The sequence below is a fragment of the Mauremys reevesii genome, linkage group 6, assembly GCF_016161935.1.
Source record: "Mauremys reevesii isolate NIE-2019 linkage group 6, ASM1616193v1, whole genome shotgun sequence".
NCBI lineage: Eukaryota > Metazoa > Chordata > Testudines > Geoemydidae > Mauremys > Mauremys reevesii.
The window spans coordinates 92,300,828-92,315,932 of record NC_052628.1 but is presented as its reverse complement, the minus strand read 5'-3'; the positions used below and the strand labels follow the sequence as shown (position 1 = coordinate 92,315,932).

At 43.2% G+C, this 15,105-nt stretch overlaps 1 protein-coding gene across 2 annotated transcripts; it reads left to right on the top strand.

The window, feature by feature from the left end:
- The first annotated feature begins 1,245 nt into the window (after positions 1–1,245).
- ZFAND5 (zinc finger AN1-type containing 5) lies at positions 1,246–14,717 on the top strand. 2 transcript variants are annotated; one of them, XM_039544692.1, is made up of 7 exons: positions 1,665–1,684; positions 2,171–2,333; positions 5,634–5,791; positions 6,191–6,299; positions 6,916–7,016; positions 12,621–12,746; positions 13,046–14,717. In XM_039544692.1, the coding sequence occupies exons 3-7, from the start codon at positions 5,641–5,643 to the stop codon at positions 13,192–13,194; spliced, it is 636 nt and encodes a 211-aa protein (XP_039400626.1). In that variant the 5' UTR covers positions 1,665–1,684; positions 2,171–2,333; positions 5,634–5,640; the 3' UTR covers positions 13,195–14,717. The 2 variants fall into 2 exon arrangements, with proteins under 2 accessions (XP_039400625.1, XP_039400626.1); XM_039544691.1 differs by lacking the exon at positions 2,171–2,333 and having other exon boundaries at positions 1,246–1,684.
- The last annotated feature ends 388 nt before the right edge of the window (positions 14,718–15,105 follow it).

The window sequence follows — 15,105 nt, the reverse complement described above, 5'->3', positions numbered from 1 at the left end:
CAGATTATCAGAGTGTGAAGTTCGGTTTAAGATTGGCTGTCGTAAGGAATACATAAGCTGCAATATCCCCGATTGGGGGTAAAAGGTTGATGGGTCAAAGTACAGACATTGAGATATGAGGGTATGATGTTCATATAAAGGCTATGTTCAGGTGTGGAGTATAATGAGTGGATATGATGATGGACTGACCCTCATTTGGTGAGATTTACCGTTCAGGGAGTTTATGGTTCCAGTTCATATGATCCAACGGAGAAAGTCTCTTGGTCCCTTTCTTGTAGTCAAAGAACGATGTCACACTATACTTCACAGCCACATCTGTATGGAATTATTGCATAGTACGAAGAAAAGGCACATCTAAAGGGAACTCATCCTGCCCTATGGCAAAAGTTGGCTGCAGAGACCTGAGAGCCAGCACTAGGCATAAGCAGGCAAAGCAATTGCTTAAGTGCCCAAACAGCTCAAGGGGACCCTGATTTAGTATTGCCACCAAAACACTATTAATCTAGGTGGACTTTTTAACAAGTTTATCAGTATGCGTTGCAATGGGTTTTTTTTCCTGTGGTTTGTGGAAATAATGCAATAGGTATTTTTAGGGGGTAGGTGTGAGGGGTAAGGAGCTGGCCACCAAAAATATTCCTGCTCAAGCCTCCCCCTGTGGGCTAGCTCTGACTCTGGTGAGAGCTGTTCAAAGGAAGGCCACAACAATCCTTCACAGTTGAAAATGTGAGGCCATCTAAGTTGAGGAGTCTCGCTGCCATGGCACTCGGATCCATGCTACACAGAGAAGGGGACTGGACAATGCAAGCATGCCTGGCCAAATCCAGTTTAGCTCTAGCTGCCTTCCTCCAGTCATCCCATCCCCGCCCTCAGCCCACGCACTGAGCACCCTCCACCCTTCCCCTCAAGGCAGCAGCTGCCTCATGCAATGTGCACACCCCCACCCATCCCCGTTGCCTCCGTCCCACGCACTGTACAAACCCTGCCCCCTGCCCTTTGCATACTCCGCACCCCTCGCTGCCCTGCCCTTTGCACTGCACATACCCCGCCCCGTAGTTTCCCCACGCACCGTGGAAACCCCTCCCCGCACCGCTGATCCCGCCTCTCCCCCACAGGGAAGTGACAACTCTGCCCACAGCCCCCATCCTCCTCTCGCTACGGCTTCGGTGACATCACGAGAAGCCCCGCCCCTTCCTGCCTCTCCTCCTCTTCCTCCCCCCCCGCCGCCGCTCGCGCGCCAGAGCGATTCCAGAGAGCGCGCGCGGCGGCCGCAGCAGCAGCGTCGTCGCTGGCTCTGAGCGGCCGCTTCGCGGTCAGCCTCCTCCCTCCCCGGAACAGCGCGCGGCGGGGGCAGCGACCGACCGACCGGCACCAGCGCCGGTTTCTGCGCGCGCGGCGGCGCTTCCATCCGGCCCCGGAGCCTCGCGGCGCAGCACTAGCAGCGCGAGCCGGCGCGCGTGGAGCAGCAGGATCCGCCCCCCCCCCCCTCCCCGCGCGGCGCGTCTCTCTCCGCGCTGCTGCAGAAACAAAGGAGAGGAGCGGCGGCGGCGCGAGCTCCTCACCGGGCCGGGACTCGCCCCGCTCGCGCCGGGACAGCCAACCCCCCCTCCCCCTCCCGCCGCCTTTGTGTGGCCGCAGCAGAACCGACCACTCGCCCGGGGCCCTCGCCAGCAGCCCCTTCGAGCAGGTCAGTGGCGCCCCGCGGCCTTTGTGTCTCCGCCGGCCGCCCTTCGTGTACGGGCCGGGCGCCCGCGCCTGTTCCGGGCCCGCAGCTCCGTGCAGCCCCCGAGCGAAGGGCCCGGCCGGGGGGAGGAGGAGGCAGCGAGAGGGGCGCTTAGCAGCCGGGTCCCGGCCGCCGGCCCTGGGGGAGTCCCCGGGGTTCGCGGGCCGCGGCTGCTGGGGAGAACAAAGAGCCGGAAGGGGCTGGGAGGCCGGCGGCGGCGGCGCCGCGCGAGCGGCTGGGCGGCGTGACTCAGGGATTTTGAGAGGGGCCCGGCAGGCCTGGGGCAAGGCACGTTGCCGCTCTCGCGGCTCGGGCTCGAGCAGCGCTTCCCCCGCCTGCCCGGCCCCTGGCGAGTGCCTCCTGCCGCGGCGCCCTTCCCTTTCGTGTATTCTTCTGGCTCGACTTAATTCTGCCTTTGTCCATTTTGATCTCTGCTCTCCGTGTATCTAGGGAGCGCCTCAGCTCCCCTTTCTAAAGCGCAAAATGCCCTGGGTCAACCGGTTTCTGGGGTCTGTCATCTGGAGGAGGCTGTCAGGATAAATAAAGATTCAGGTCAGCCGGCCCATTCTGCCCCATCATTGACGCAACTCCCATGGATTTAGTATTGATTTAGGTATAGCTTTGATTTTTCTGTTCTTCTTTTCCCCTCACTAAGTCAGTTTTAAAATGTGATTTTAGCTGGTGTGGATATCGCAGTTTGCTTGTGCTTTCGTCTATAAAAGCACCTTTGCATGGAGAACTAAAGTTCATTGTTGCTGCTTTATGGTATTTTGTTCTGCCCACTCCAGATTGATTGTTAGTTATATTATTAAAGTGCTCTTGAGTTTAGCTATAATTCACAATAAAAATACCTCCTATATAGTCTTGAGCTGCTTACATATAGTATTTTCCTGCCCTTGTTTAACTTGTGTAACTAGCAGCTATCCAGATTACTGTAATAGAATCACTAGCTGAGCTAATGCAAGTTGCAAAACATAGTTCCTTCTGTAAAAGGAAACAACGGGGAGAACAAGAACTGTAACCTTTTAATCAGTATCTTCCTTCCACCTAAAAAGGAACAAACTGTGATGTGCAGGCAAATGCTTCTGTTGAAACCACCCACCCAAAAATGCTGAGTACTGTATATGTGTTAGCAGAGGCAGTGCAACAGCAGTCATCTTTTGGGCCTCAGATCATACTCAGCTGTTTTGTCTTTATGCTGTATGTTAAAAATGGTAATGGCTGTTCGAGATGACTAGCCCATGATGCTGCATTTTCTAAGTAGAATTTAAGAATGTCTCCCTCTCTCTTCAGGGAGGAAGCTGTAATCATCCTGTTAATTGGATTTTATATTTCTCCATTACAGTGGGTGTATGCTTTGCTGCTTCAGTTCTGTGGGTTGTGTAGGAGTTGGCAACCTTTTGAGATATAAATAGAAGCTGATTTCAGAGGCCCCTGTTGACGAGGTTGTGTGTCTGAGCCTCTTGTTCAGCCTGTCACATTGCAGCCTTGTGACAGGCGGAAGCTAATGCATTCACCCATGTGACCTTAGCTTCTGAGAAATACTAAGGAAAGCAGGCACACATGTGATACTATTATAAGCTGGTTTTCTAAGGGAAAGACAGAACTGAATGTGTGACATTAAGTGGATGACTGCTAAATTATGAAGACCCATCCTAGTTGGCAGCTGCTGATGTGTGACAAGCAAAACACTTCTGTTGTGAAGAGCTTGAAACAGTTAGGTTTATGAAAGCCATAGTCATTTGAGCTTCCCCATTACATTAATCCAAAGGTACAAAGAGCATAATTTAGTTTCTGGTTGATAAATACTTATTAATGGATGATGAAGGTATATTTGTCTTCATGCTGGTGTGTGCTTTTTAAAGGCAACGGTTAGTCAGGTGATACTTGGACCTGGTACAAGAAAAATGAAATGGCACAGCTTCTTTAACAATCACTGGAAAATAACAACTTGTCTTTTTTAATTAGGGACATATATTTCTAGTAGGGAAAGAATGTGCTGACAGGAGCCATGAAAGTGCTTGTATTTACATTGTATCCAAAACAACAATTAAAACCTAAAAATAGATTTAAATAGCATGTGGTAATACATGTTTACAACATATTCGTTTTTAAGAGGAGCAAGTTGGAGTAATGGAGACTCATTCATGGATGCTGACATGTTTAAAATTATTAAAAGGGACACCACTCACTTAAAATTAGCACTTCTATCCTCTGAATATCTAAATTGTAAAGCCTAAAATTATTATAGATTAGAAGAAAATATTTTCTGTATTTTTAGTTCATCTGGCAGCTCTTTGTATAGTCTGTTTGTGCTGTATAGCTGATTAGTTCCATCTGCATGGGTTCTTAAAATAAATAAATAAAGTGATTGTAGAACCACAATTTGGTAGGAGAAGCCTAGGGCAAGTGTCAAAAAGGCAGGTCTTGTATTCAAGGTATTGAACTAGAGATCTATTGAGATGTTACAAACTGAGTGACCTTGTGCAAGTCACCTAATTTCTTTGCTTCGATTCCAGATCTGTAAAAGGCACATGTAATTGTTCTGTTTTGCCCCTTGGTATGCCTTGTCTAGTTTGTAAATTTTCTGGACCAGGGATTGTTTCTGTGTATTTACAGTACTTGCTACAGTGGGCCCTAAATCTCCCTTGGAGCCACACAGTGATATGATACTATAGTAGCTGAAACTACGCTGGGGTATTTCTAAAGAAAGGCTTATCACCCTTAGGAGATGCAGACCTTTAATTTACAGACTGTATGCTTTGGTCCATAGCAAGCACCTATGTATCAATATATGTCTATTGGGTTGCTGTGAACCTTAAACTTGTCTTTTCAAATATCTGTAATTCACTTTGGATGTTACTAGAGAGGGAGACACTAATATTGAGAGGCTGTTATGTCAAAATATTTAGCTCTCCAAGCTTTAAAAAGTTCAATGTACCCCCAAAGGTGTATTGTTTTAAAACGCAATTTTTCTAGTGGCCCAGTCTAATATTTTAATTTGCCCTGGATTTGTCACTTGATTATACTGTGCTCCTGTTATAGTGCTCTTGGGAGCCAAATATTCATTGCTATATCAAGTTTTCTACTAAACTTGCATTGCAGTGATAAATCACTAGTGAAGGTGAGGTATTTATTTTGTTAATTTTTGCTTTTCATGTTATGCAGAGGTGAGGGCTTTTATTATCCAATGCCAGACATGGGTACCTTGCTATAAATTCTTGAGCCCAGAGTATTTTGCTGAGCTTATGGAAATGAGTAGGCTGTGTAAATGGGTGTCTTTTAGCAGCCAAAGGCATTTCTTGCAAGATTTCTGTTCAAGTTTGTTGCAAATGCAACTTTAAAGCACTGAAAAATAAATTCATGGTGTTTCAGAAATGCCCGCTGACCCTGTATACGGAAGATTCTGCACACATGTTGCTGTCAGTTAACATACAGTGTCAGCTTTCATACACACCAAGACTACTTACTCTGTTTTGGAAATTACTTCTATAGTTAGACGTGCATATTGAAATTGACCCACATGTCATATAAGCAGTAAAGGCAGTTTATTTGCTGTTTAGTCGGTTGATAAATAGATTATATTAATTTCCAGAATTGGTTAGTGTACACAGATTTGGTGTGGCTTATTCAGTGGATCTGACTTCTTCAGGAATAGAAAGTAGCCAAAGTGAGTGACAGGTAACACATAGGAAATATTGAAATATTTTTCTACTAGCATTTTATAAAGGTATAAAAATATCAATGCTTTCCATTACTGCAACTTTACATAACACAAATGTAGCCTTTGTTAAGAATGCTGACATCATTTATTTGTAGAAAAAGTAAAGATACTAATTACTGTCTCATACAAACTGTGATCGATTTTGGTGACATGCCAACTTTTAATGCAGTTTTCTGGTTTTATTTACAGTACAGAGATGGCTCAGGAGACAAACCAGACCCCAGGGCCCATGCTGTGTAGTACCGGATGTGGATTTTATGGGAATCCTAGGACAAATGGAATGTGCTCAGTCTGCTACAAAGAACATCTTCAGCGACAGCAGAATAGTGGCAGAATCAGTCCAATGGGTAAACTTTTTTTATTGGGAGAAATCATGTCTGAGAAGATGGCAGGAATTGTAGGACAAATGTTGGAGACAGGAACATCTGCAATGGCTATACTGAAAACAAGCAATGATTTGGGGTGGGGATTAGCAATGAATAAAACTATTTTCATTTGTACGTTCAGGACAACACGCTGTACTTGCTGCCCCACCCTAAGTCTCTGCTGAGCACTTGATCCATATATTTAGATGATCACTTTAGTTGTATTTCATTGGCATGCAGTTTTAAAGAGACAAAGCAATCTAATCAAATATCAAGTAAATGGATGAGAACAGCTAAACTAATATTATACATAAGCGTGCTTGAGTAGTTGATGATTTATATTCTACACATTTACTGAACATTCAAATTTCTGTTGCATAGGAACAGCCAGTGGTTCAAGCAGTCCTACCTCAGACTCTGCATCAGTTCAGAGAGTAGATGCTAGCTTAAACTGTGAAGGTGCTGCGGGCAGCACATCCGACAAATTAAGGTAAGTTGTAGATAAATCCGTAAAACAATTAGAGTGTTTATACTTAAAATAATCATGGCCTAGGCGTACAGATATCACCTTATTGTAGTTAGTTTTTTGGAGGAATAAATAGCTGACAGACTGTGCCTGGTGGAGAACTATAATTGACCAATGCTTTGTGAACTTGGCTGAAGATGTAGTGGTAGCATTTGAGAATTCTGATATAAGTGGTATACAATGTTTGGCATCGGACTGTGGGATATTACAAGAACGCTTTCTTGACTCTTAGGTGAACAGCAGTTTGCTACATAGTTCCTTCAGTCTTCTAGATCAGTATTTCTCAACCTTTTTGATACCAGGGACCGGCTTGCTGCCTTCCTAAACTGTGTCAGGGAGATCTCAGGGACTGGTGCTGGTTCATGGACCAGCTGTTGAGAAACACTGTTGTAGAGTGAGTGAAGTAATTATTAAAAGAAGCCTCTTTCATTACTTTCTTTAAATATGGTAGAAGCCACCTCTGTAATAGCAAAACAAATAGTTTAAACTGCTGAGAATATTTAAGTAGAGTTTGGACAACACATGCATTTAGTGTAAACTCAAAACTAACTTGAATTGCTTTTCTCATTGAATGTAACAGAAATGTGCCTGTTGCTGCCTTGCCCGTAACACAGCAAATGACAGAAATGAGCATTTCAAGAGAGGAAAAAGTAACACCGAAAACAGAGACAACAGAGCCAGGTGTGCCATCAAATTAACTTTGAATACAACTAACAGCTTTTAACAGAAGTTGACAGTTTATATTACCGTCTCTTCCCTCACCATCATAACACTGTCATAGGAAAAATATTAAAAACTGAAGGTGGTGGTTCTGAATATTTGAGTATACATTTGTAGTGCAGAGAAAAATAGCTGGGGCTAAATTTGACAGTTGGACATGCACACAATTCCCGTTGAAAAATTTGACAAGAGCAAGTTTGGTTCAGGGCTAAAATTACAGGGCTAAAATGATAGAAACCTCTGAAAATCTAGGAGTAGCTTTCTCAAATTTCTGTTGGCTTGTGGACATAAATATGGCTTCTTGTATTCAGCAGTATTGGAGAAGGAAATGCAGCTTTCATGAAGGATAAATAATTACGTGAGCTTACTGGCTAAACATTTTTTGAGTATATTTCCTTTACAACTCTGTCCCAGGGCTGTGCTCGTAGTTTAATGCATGTGACAGACAAGTCTGTTGAAGAACAGACTGATCAAGCACCTGTGGGTATAATTGATCCATTGTTCTTGAATTGGAGTGAACTTAACAGTTGGGCCATATTATGTTCATAATCCAAGCGGATACTTTAGAAGCTGTGCTTTTACGTTGGGAAGGTTGCAGATACCTTACAGTAATATTATTTAAATTAAAGAAAAGTTAGAGCAGGGGTCGGCAACCTTTCAGAAGTGGTGTGCCGAGCCTTCATTTATTCACTTTAATTTAAGGTTTCGTGCACCAGTAATACATTTTAATGTTTTTTTTAGAAGGTCTCTCTATAAGTCTATATATTATATAACTAAACTAGTGTTGTATTGTAAAATAAACAAAGTTTTCAAAATGTTTAAGAAGCTTTGTTTAAAATTAAATTAAAATGTTGATCTTACGCTGTCAGCCTGCTGCTGGTCTGGGGTTCTGGTCACCTAGGCCGGCAGCGGGCTGAGTGGGGCCTGCGGCCGGGACCCCAGCTGGCAAGGGTCTGGCAGCCAGAACCCCAGACCGGCAGCGGGCTGTGCGGGGCCGGTGGCCGGGACCCCAGACCAGCAGTGGGCTGAGCGGCTCAGCCCACTGACGCTCAGGGGTTCCATCTGCCGGCTCCTGCCAACCGGGATCCCGGCTGCCGGACCCGCTCAGCTCACTGCCAGTCTGGGGTCCTGACCCTGCCCGCGTACAGTGGGTACCTACCTTTTCCCTGGTTCTGGACCATTCTCTTCCTCTCTCTGCACTGAGCTGAGGGTGGGGTTGGGAGTGCACTGAGCACAGGGCCAGGAGCTAGAATGAGCTAGTGGGCTCAGGGTTGGGGCAGGAGGTTTGGGTGTGGGGCACTTACCTGGGCAGCTCCCATTTGGTGTGAGGGGTGCAGGTGGAATGTGGGTGTGTGTGCAGGAGCTCCTGTTTGGTGCTCAAGTTGGGGGTGGGGATGTGGGAGGTGCAAGACTCAGGGTGTGGGGGGGGTGCAAGAGTCAGGGCTGGGGGCATGTGAGGGGGTGCAAGAGTCAGGGCTGGGTTTGCGGGGGGGAGAGGGGGTGGAATCAAGCAGAAGGCTGAATGTGTATCGGGGGGCTCAGGGCAGGGTCCTGGGGGGCGGGTGCAGGGCTCAGGGCAGAGGGCTGGGGGTGCGTGAGGGGGGCTAAGGTCAGGGGGCTGGAGGGGGATATGCCCCTATTCCACCCATCCCTTCCCCAAGGTTCTGCCCCCTCTGCTCTGCAGACCCCGGGACTCCCATGCCCCATCCAACCTCCCCTGCTCCTGACTGCCCCCTCCAGAGTCACCCTGCCTGGGATCCCACACCCTGTCCAACCCACCCTGCTCCCTGTCCCCTGACTGCCCTGTGGGAGCAGACAGCCCTGCCCCTCAGAGCGCTGCGCGCATGGTAGCTCCGATCCAGGGGAGCGGGGAGCATGTCTGCCTCCCTGTGGAGCCAAACACTGCCCCGTGGGAGCACGCAGCCCCAGCCCCCAGAGCGCCTGGCAGCAGGGCTCCGGGGAGGGGAGAAGGCGGGGGAGGGGCTGGCAGTTTGCTGCACTTGGCTGGGCACTCCAGTCCGGGAGCGCGGACCCCAAGGCATGCCGCGCTGGGAGAGCAGGGCCATTTGCCCACCCCTGCATTAGGGTGTGATACTAAAACAAAATTATCGTTTTTCAAAACTGGAAAACCTGAAGGTTAAGAGTCGAAGGAAGATTTCAGTAACTAGCCCTTTATTTCTGTGTGGGGTTTAAGCTGCTTTAATGTCTTGCATTAAACTGTTTTGTATTCATATTTAGGCTCTAGCTATTTGGGATGTAAAAGACGTGCATCAGTAATATGATTCTGTGACATGGATTGATAAATACAAGTGTATTTATTGCTCTGATGCTTTTTGGGGTGTGTACAGAGTTTAAGGAGACTTTTATAAGCTATGCAAGTTTCAAATTATCTCCTGTAACTCAGTCGTGTGCCTTTTTAACAATGCATCTTGAGGTCATACCTGAGAGCGCCAATGAGGAAGGAAACAGTACATGTAAAATAAGGTAGCAGTGACCATGTGGCAAGTGAATCTAATTGAAAATTCTTGTTAACAGTTAAAACCAAATTGCAGAAGTCATCTTTGAAACTGATAACTTGTAAGCTTCTGATCTCCTGGGGATGAACAGATGACTAATTGACACCAAAAACTATGCTATGCAAAACAGTACTTAAATCTTTCTATGCTAACAGAAGCTGCTTGGAGAAAGTTACTTATGACAATTTTTAACTTAATTACCAGGCTAATAGTAAATGCCTCTGTGGAACTCAAAAGTCAGGGTTTTATTGCAATTTAGATGGAAAGGAACAGAAATTGCATACTCGAAGTCCATGTAAATACCTCGAAAAACCTTAAGTTGATAACCCCCCTATACATGCTTTGAAATCTTTACACTGGCATTCTTCCAGCTTTTTTGGATCTTTAGGAAAACTGATGTCTGCTCCAGTGTGTTTTCTGCAGTCCATATTCCTTAAACTCTGCATATGGCCACTCAACAGGTATCTTCAGTTTTGCCAGACCATAGAATCTAGCCTCTAATTTTGTTTTTATCAAGTCTTTGTATTGTGCCTACCGTCGTATCTGAGCACTTCTCAAAATTAAAGAACTTATTTGTAGACTGTTCACATCTTTTCTTTTCTTCCTCCATCTGGCAGCACCTAGGATTTCTTTGACTCATTCTTTCAGAACAGGAGGGAAAAAAGTCATGGGGTAAATAGTCTGTCATGGGAAAATTGTATCAAAGAGGAAGGGCTTGTTCATCTTAAGTCATGACAAGATTTAGGTTCATTGTCATCTGCCACTCTTAAAGAGAACATCATTGGGCAGGCTTGCTGAAAAGGCTTTGGCTGCTCCTCTCACTAATCTTGTCCTGTTTGAGTTTGGTAGTCTACAAGTATCACAGATGTTTGGAGGGATCATGATCACAAAGAAGAAAGATGTCCTCTGAACAGACTTGGTCAAAGCCCATTTAGCATCTTGAGGATAAATACTAGGACTTGATCCATTCACTTAGAGGGTAGTCATTAGAGACCTGAGCACTAGTGTTGTGTCCTTCAACTTTTATTGCATGTGGATTTGTGGGTGTGTGCCCACAACAGTTTGGTGGTCACAAATGCATGGAATACTATGGCTTGGGTCAAACTTATGCTTGACAGGATGCAATCTTCTGGCGAGCTATTGAAAGAAGGGTGCTTTTCTTGCTCCTGTTGCTATTTGGAGGTCTAGTATTGGATCCAAAACCACATGCCGTTTTGTGACAGTAGGAAAGATGCCCTCTGTTGGAAAAAACTTGTTGAGCTTCTCATTATTTCTCTCTACCCACTATCACTTCAGTTTTCCCAAGATTGAACTTCTGCTAGCTGCTCCTCCAGAAATAAATATACCCCAGTACTGTGACAAGTAGTGTGGCTATTACTAGCATTTGGGTTGAAGATATTTTGAGTATCTGTGTATTGTAGGCACTTCAAATTATGGCACCTGGCAATCTCTCCCAGAACCTTGTAGATGTCAGAGTTGGGGAGAGACTATGTAACACTCCATAAACAGTCTATCAAGAAAGGGTAAGCAAATAAGGCTTACCTGTGTTTACATGTCCCATTCTTTCAAGTAACTGAAACTTTTATCTGTTATTTCCATCTATTTAATTTTGTCATTCATCTAGATTGTAAACTGTTTAGGGCGGGAACTGAACATGCTATATATGCTTAGCATGTTACTTTCAGATGTCTATAAGTAGTTTTTTAAACAAAGTCAAAACATACCTTGTTCAGAATTACTGGGTGTGAAGGGGAACCTTAAAGACATGTTTAATCATTAAAAGGAGTGGTTTGCATTAAAATCACAGAGAGAGTTTTGACCCTTGTAAAACTACATTGCGCTTTTGGACTTACAGTCCAAGAAAAGCTTCTTAAATTAAACTAGACTCAACCGGGATCCCAAATGTTCATGGGAGAAGCAACTGAAAACTAGCTTTAGAATGAGTCAGTTTAGCTATGCTACCTTTACTGCTGCACTGAATTTACTGTAATACAAGAATGTCTAGATTCAGCATAAGTGTGAGCTGTTGCTCTTTTCTAAATTACTGTAGGAGTGCTTGTATGAGAAAGTGGAGAGCATTCTCATAGGCAAAGGTATCTTCTCTGAGAATAGAGCTCATAGTAGGGAACTATGTGAACCAATGGTGTAGTGATTCAAAAATTCAGCTGCTGTTGCAGTCTTAGGCCTGGCCTTCACTAGAAAATTAGGTTGGCATAACTGTCACTCAGAGATGTGAAAAATCCATACCCCTGTGCAGTATAATTAAGACAACTTAAGTCCCTGTGTAAATCATGCTAGGTTGACAGAATTCTTCCGTCAGTTTAGCTACCACCTCTTGGAGATGGATTACCTACACGACAGGAAAATCCCTGTCATTGGTGTAGGTAGTGTCTACATTGAAGTATTAGTCTCACCTGTCTATTGTTAGATTGGAAATTGTTACAAACAGTAGTGCATTAATCTGGGTTGTGTTAATTGTGCAGTAAGTATTGTACAGCTTAATGCTTTTAGGGTTTTTCAATTTACTTGATTTCTGAAATCTTATGTACAATTTAGATTGTTTAAAGAGTAGGTGGTCAGAATGCTTTACCTATTAAACACTGGGGGGAATCTCTCAAAAAAATACTAAAAACACAACTATACAATTGGCTTACCATGTGACCTTAAATTTAAACTTTCCTGTATACGTTGATATTATAGCACTTACTGTGCACTTATGACACTTTCCATTCATAGTTCTTTAGGTAGGTAGGTCAAATAAAGCTTACCCTTCTCTCCATTTTTGCATGTAAATGGTGAAGTGGCCATATTCCTGACTTACTAGTACTTGGTGTAATAGACATAGCTGCAGTTTTATAGCTAAAGACGTCTGTATTAATATAAAATAACCTTACACGTGGTATTGTATATGTTATTAATTTTGCATAGTTTCTGGGAAAGGAATGCAGAGTCTTGGGCCTACAAATGCTTGTTACTGAATTATTCAAAATTAATCTGGAGCTCTCATTTCAGTTTGCTTTATTTTTATTTTTTGCTTCTTTTCCCATAGTTGTTACTCAACCGAGTCCATCGGTATCTCAACCCAGTACTTCTCAGAATGAAGAGAGTGCTCCTGAATTGCCCAAACCAAAGAAGAACAGATGCTTCATGTGCAGAAAGAAGGTTGGCCTTACAGGTATATGAAAAGGCTTTGTCAATACTTAACAGTTTTTGTTGACTAACATTTGCATTTACTAGTTCTCTGGATTGAATTTTGTATTTGGTATTTTGTAAGACTCATTTTGGGTAGGAAGCATTCCAAAATTCATTGGGATGATACCCCGTGAAACAGCTGTGTTTTTTGAAATGCATGGAATCTGCCTATATTGCTCTTAACAGAACAGTTGTAAATATTTGGTTCTTTGTAGTGACTAAGCCTTAAAATCATAGTTTAGGTAGAGCTGAAAGTGACACTGCTTCTTTTTGTTTGTACAGGATTTGACTGCCGATGTGGAAACTTGTTTTGTGGACTTCACCGTTACTCTGACAAGCACAACTGCCCATATGACTACAAAGCAGAAGCTGCAGCTAAAATCAGGAAAGAAAATCCAGTTGTTGTGGCTGAAAAAATCCAGAGAATATAAACTAACCTACTTGTGAAAAGACTGACTTTGTTTTTATTTTAATATATCCTAGGAAAACATTAAAGAGCAGATGCATGGCATTTTCTTTTGATGTTCTCCAGAGTTTTACTTTAGTCTTGTCTGTCTTATTGATATTTCAGGATGTTTGGGTGTTTGTTACAGGCAGAATTAGATAGTTACAGCCCTTTTAAAATGTATATGCCCTCCCCAGAATAAAATTGGATTAATTAAGACCTGCACAGGAAGTTAGAAATGCACAGAGGACAAATTGTCTAGTTTACATGTGCCAAACAAATGTGTAAAATCTGCATGTCTGCAGCAGATCTGCCTTTTGGGTATGTAATTGAGGTATATCATCTTTGGCTAGTGTTACATGCCTGTTTAGGGGGAAAAGATACACCAGTAAAAAGTTGGCAGTCTACTTCTACCATAGTTAAATTTTCTCCTATCTTTAATTTCCACAATTCATTGTTTTGAAGCAGAATGCGAGCTTACATAGAGGATCCACCTTACGTAGAGGAGTGTTGGTGCCATATTTAAGATATAGTTAAAGTTGTTTAATGCAGCAGGAAAAGTGAGAAATTCTGAGACTTAAAGGGTGTGAATGATCCTGGAAATGACTACATTATATAGTTCAGAACAATCAGAGCAGGTTCCCAAAGGAAATGCCCTCTTAGAAACTTGATGAACTGGCCTGCAACGGAAGGTTTGTCTGCTTTACTCTTGCATAGCTAAAAACGTTGTGTAGCACAATGCTGTAAGATTTTTATTTACAAAAGAAAAAAAGCTATTTGTTTTTAGATTTACCACAGCAGCTCTATCAAGTAACAATGTTAGCATCTAAGTTGCAAAGATATTTGAACAGTTTAATTTTTCATGTATCTTCATGTTGGGTTCAAGAGAATAAGAGCTTTTTTTTTATTTAATAGTTTTTAAAATATAAGATGGCACCATTCTGCATGGAAAACCATACCCAACATGGCTGCTGTAGACTTAAGTGGTACCTGGCACCACTCTGAGGGCTGCTTTATCATTTTTAATTGTACTTGGGTGTAGGACTGTAGTGTTCTTGGGTGTATTGCATGGGCTGCATTATCTACAGCATTGTACAATAACTCTAGAAAAGGCAGTATACTTCACTGATGCTTGTCTGGTAATATCACTTCTGTGTTATAATGGAAGTTTTTTTGTGATGTATGAAACTTGTTTTTTATATAAACCAGTACAGTTTAGACTAGTGTTGTGGTAATGCCTGTTCTCATCTGTAAATAGTTAACTATGTACACAAGGCGCTACTTCTGATTTTTATTGCAGTGTTCAGTCTTAGTTTTTACTTCACTATTAAAAGCATCAGGTTTTTTGCTTTAACCTTGTCCTTCAGTTCTGAGTTATTAGATATGCAAATGTGTACAGATAGTTCATATTTATGTATTGCACATAATCATGCTACCCAGCATCTATGCTATGTTGTATTATGTAAATAATAAAATCATGTACAGAGGGAAATAATTCCTTTTGTTATAGTTCATTGGTTTTTGAGTTACTGGGTAATCTGAGGCTGTCTTGTGGATGGGGAAAGGGCTGCAACTTGTTTCTAGATTCTGCTATGTGGGAATTTTTGTTCTATGTACCTTAAGCCTGCATATTTCTAACCTGTTTGGCTTTCATTTACCAATTTAAGATGTCCTCTTTGGGTGAGAAAAGCATAGCAGATGGAATACAAACTAATTTTCTTGGTGGCCAGATAATTTCAGCAAATAACAGTAACATCATGTCTACAGGGAAGATGGCGAGCATTAGCTGTGAATTTAAAGGCTTTTTTTCTTGCTGCTTTGCCTACGAATCTATTTCCAATGGATCTCTGGGACCACATAACTAGTATACTGTACAGCATCACTTTATCCAAACCGC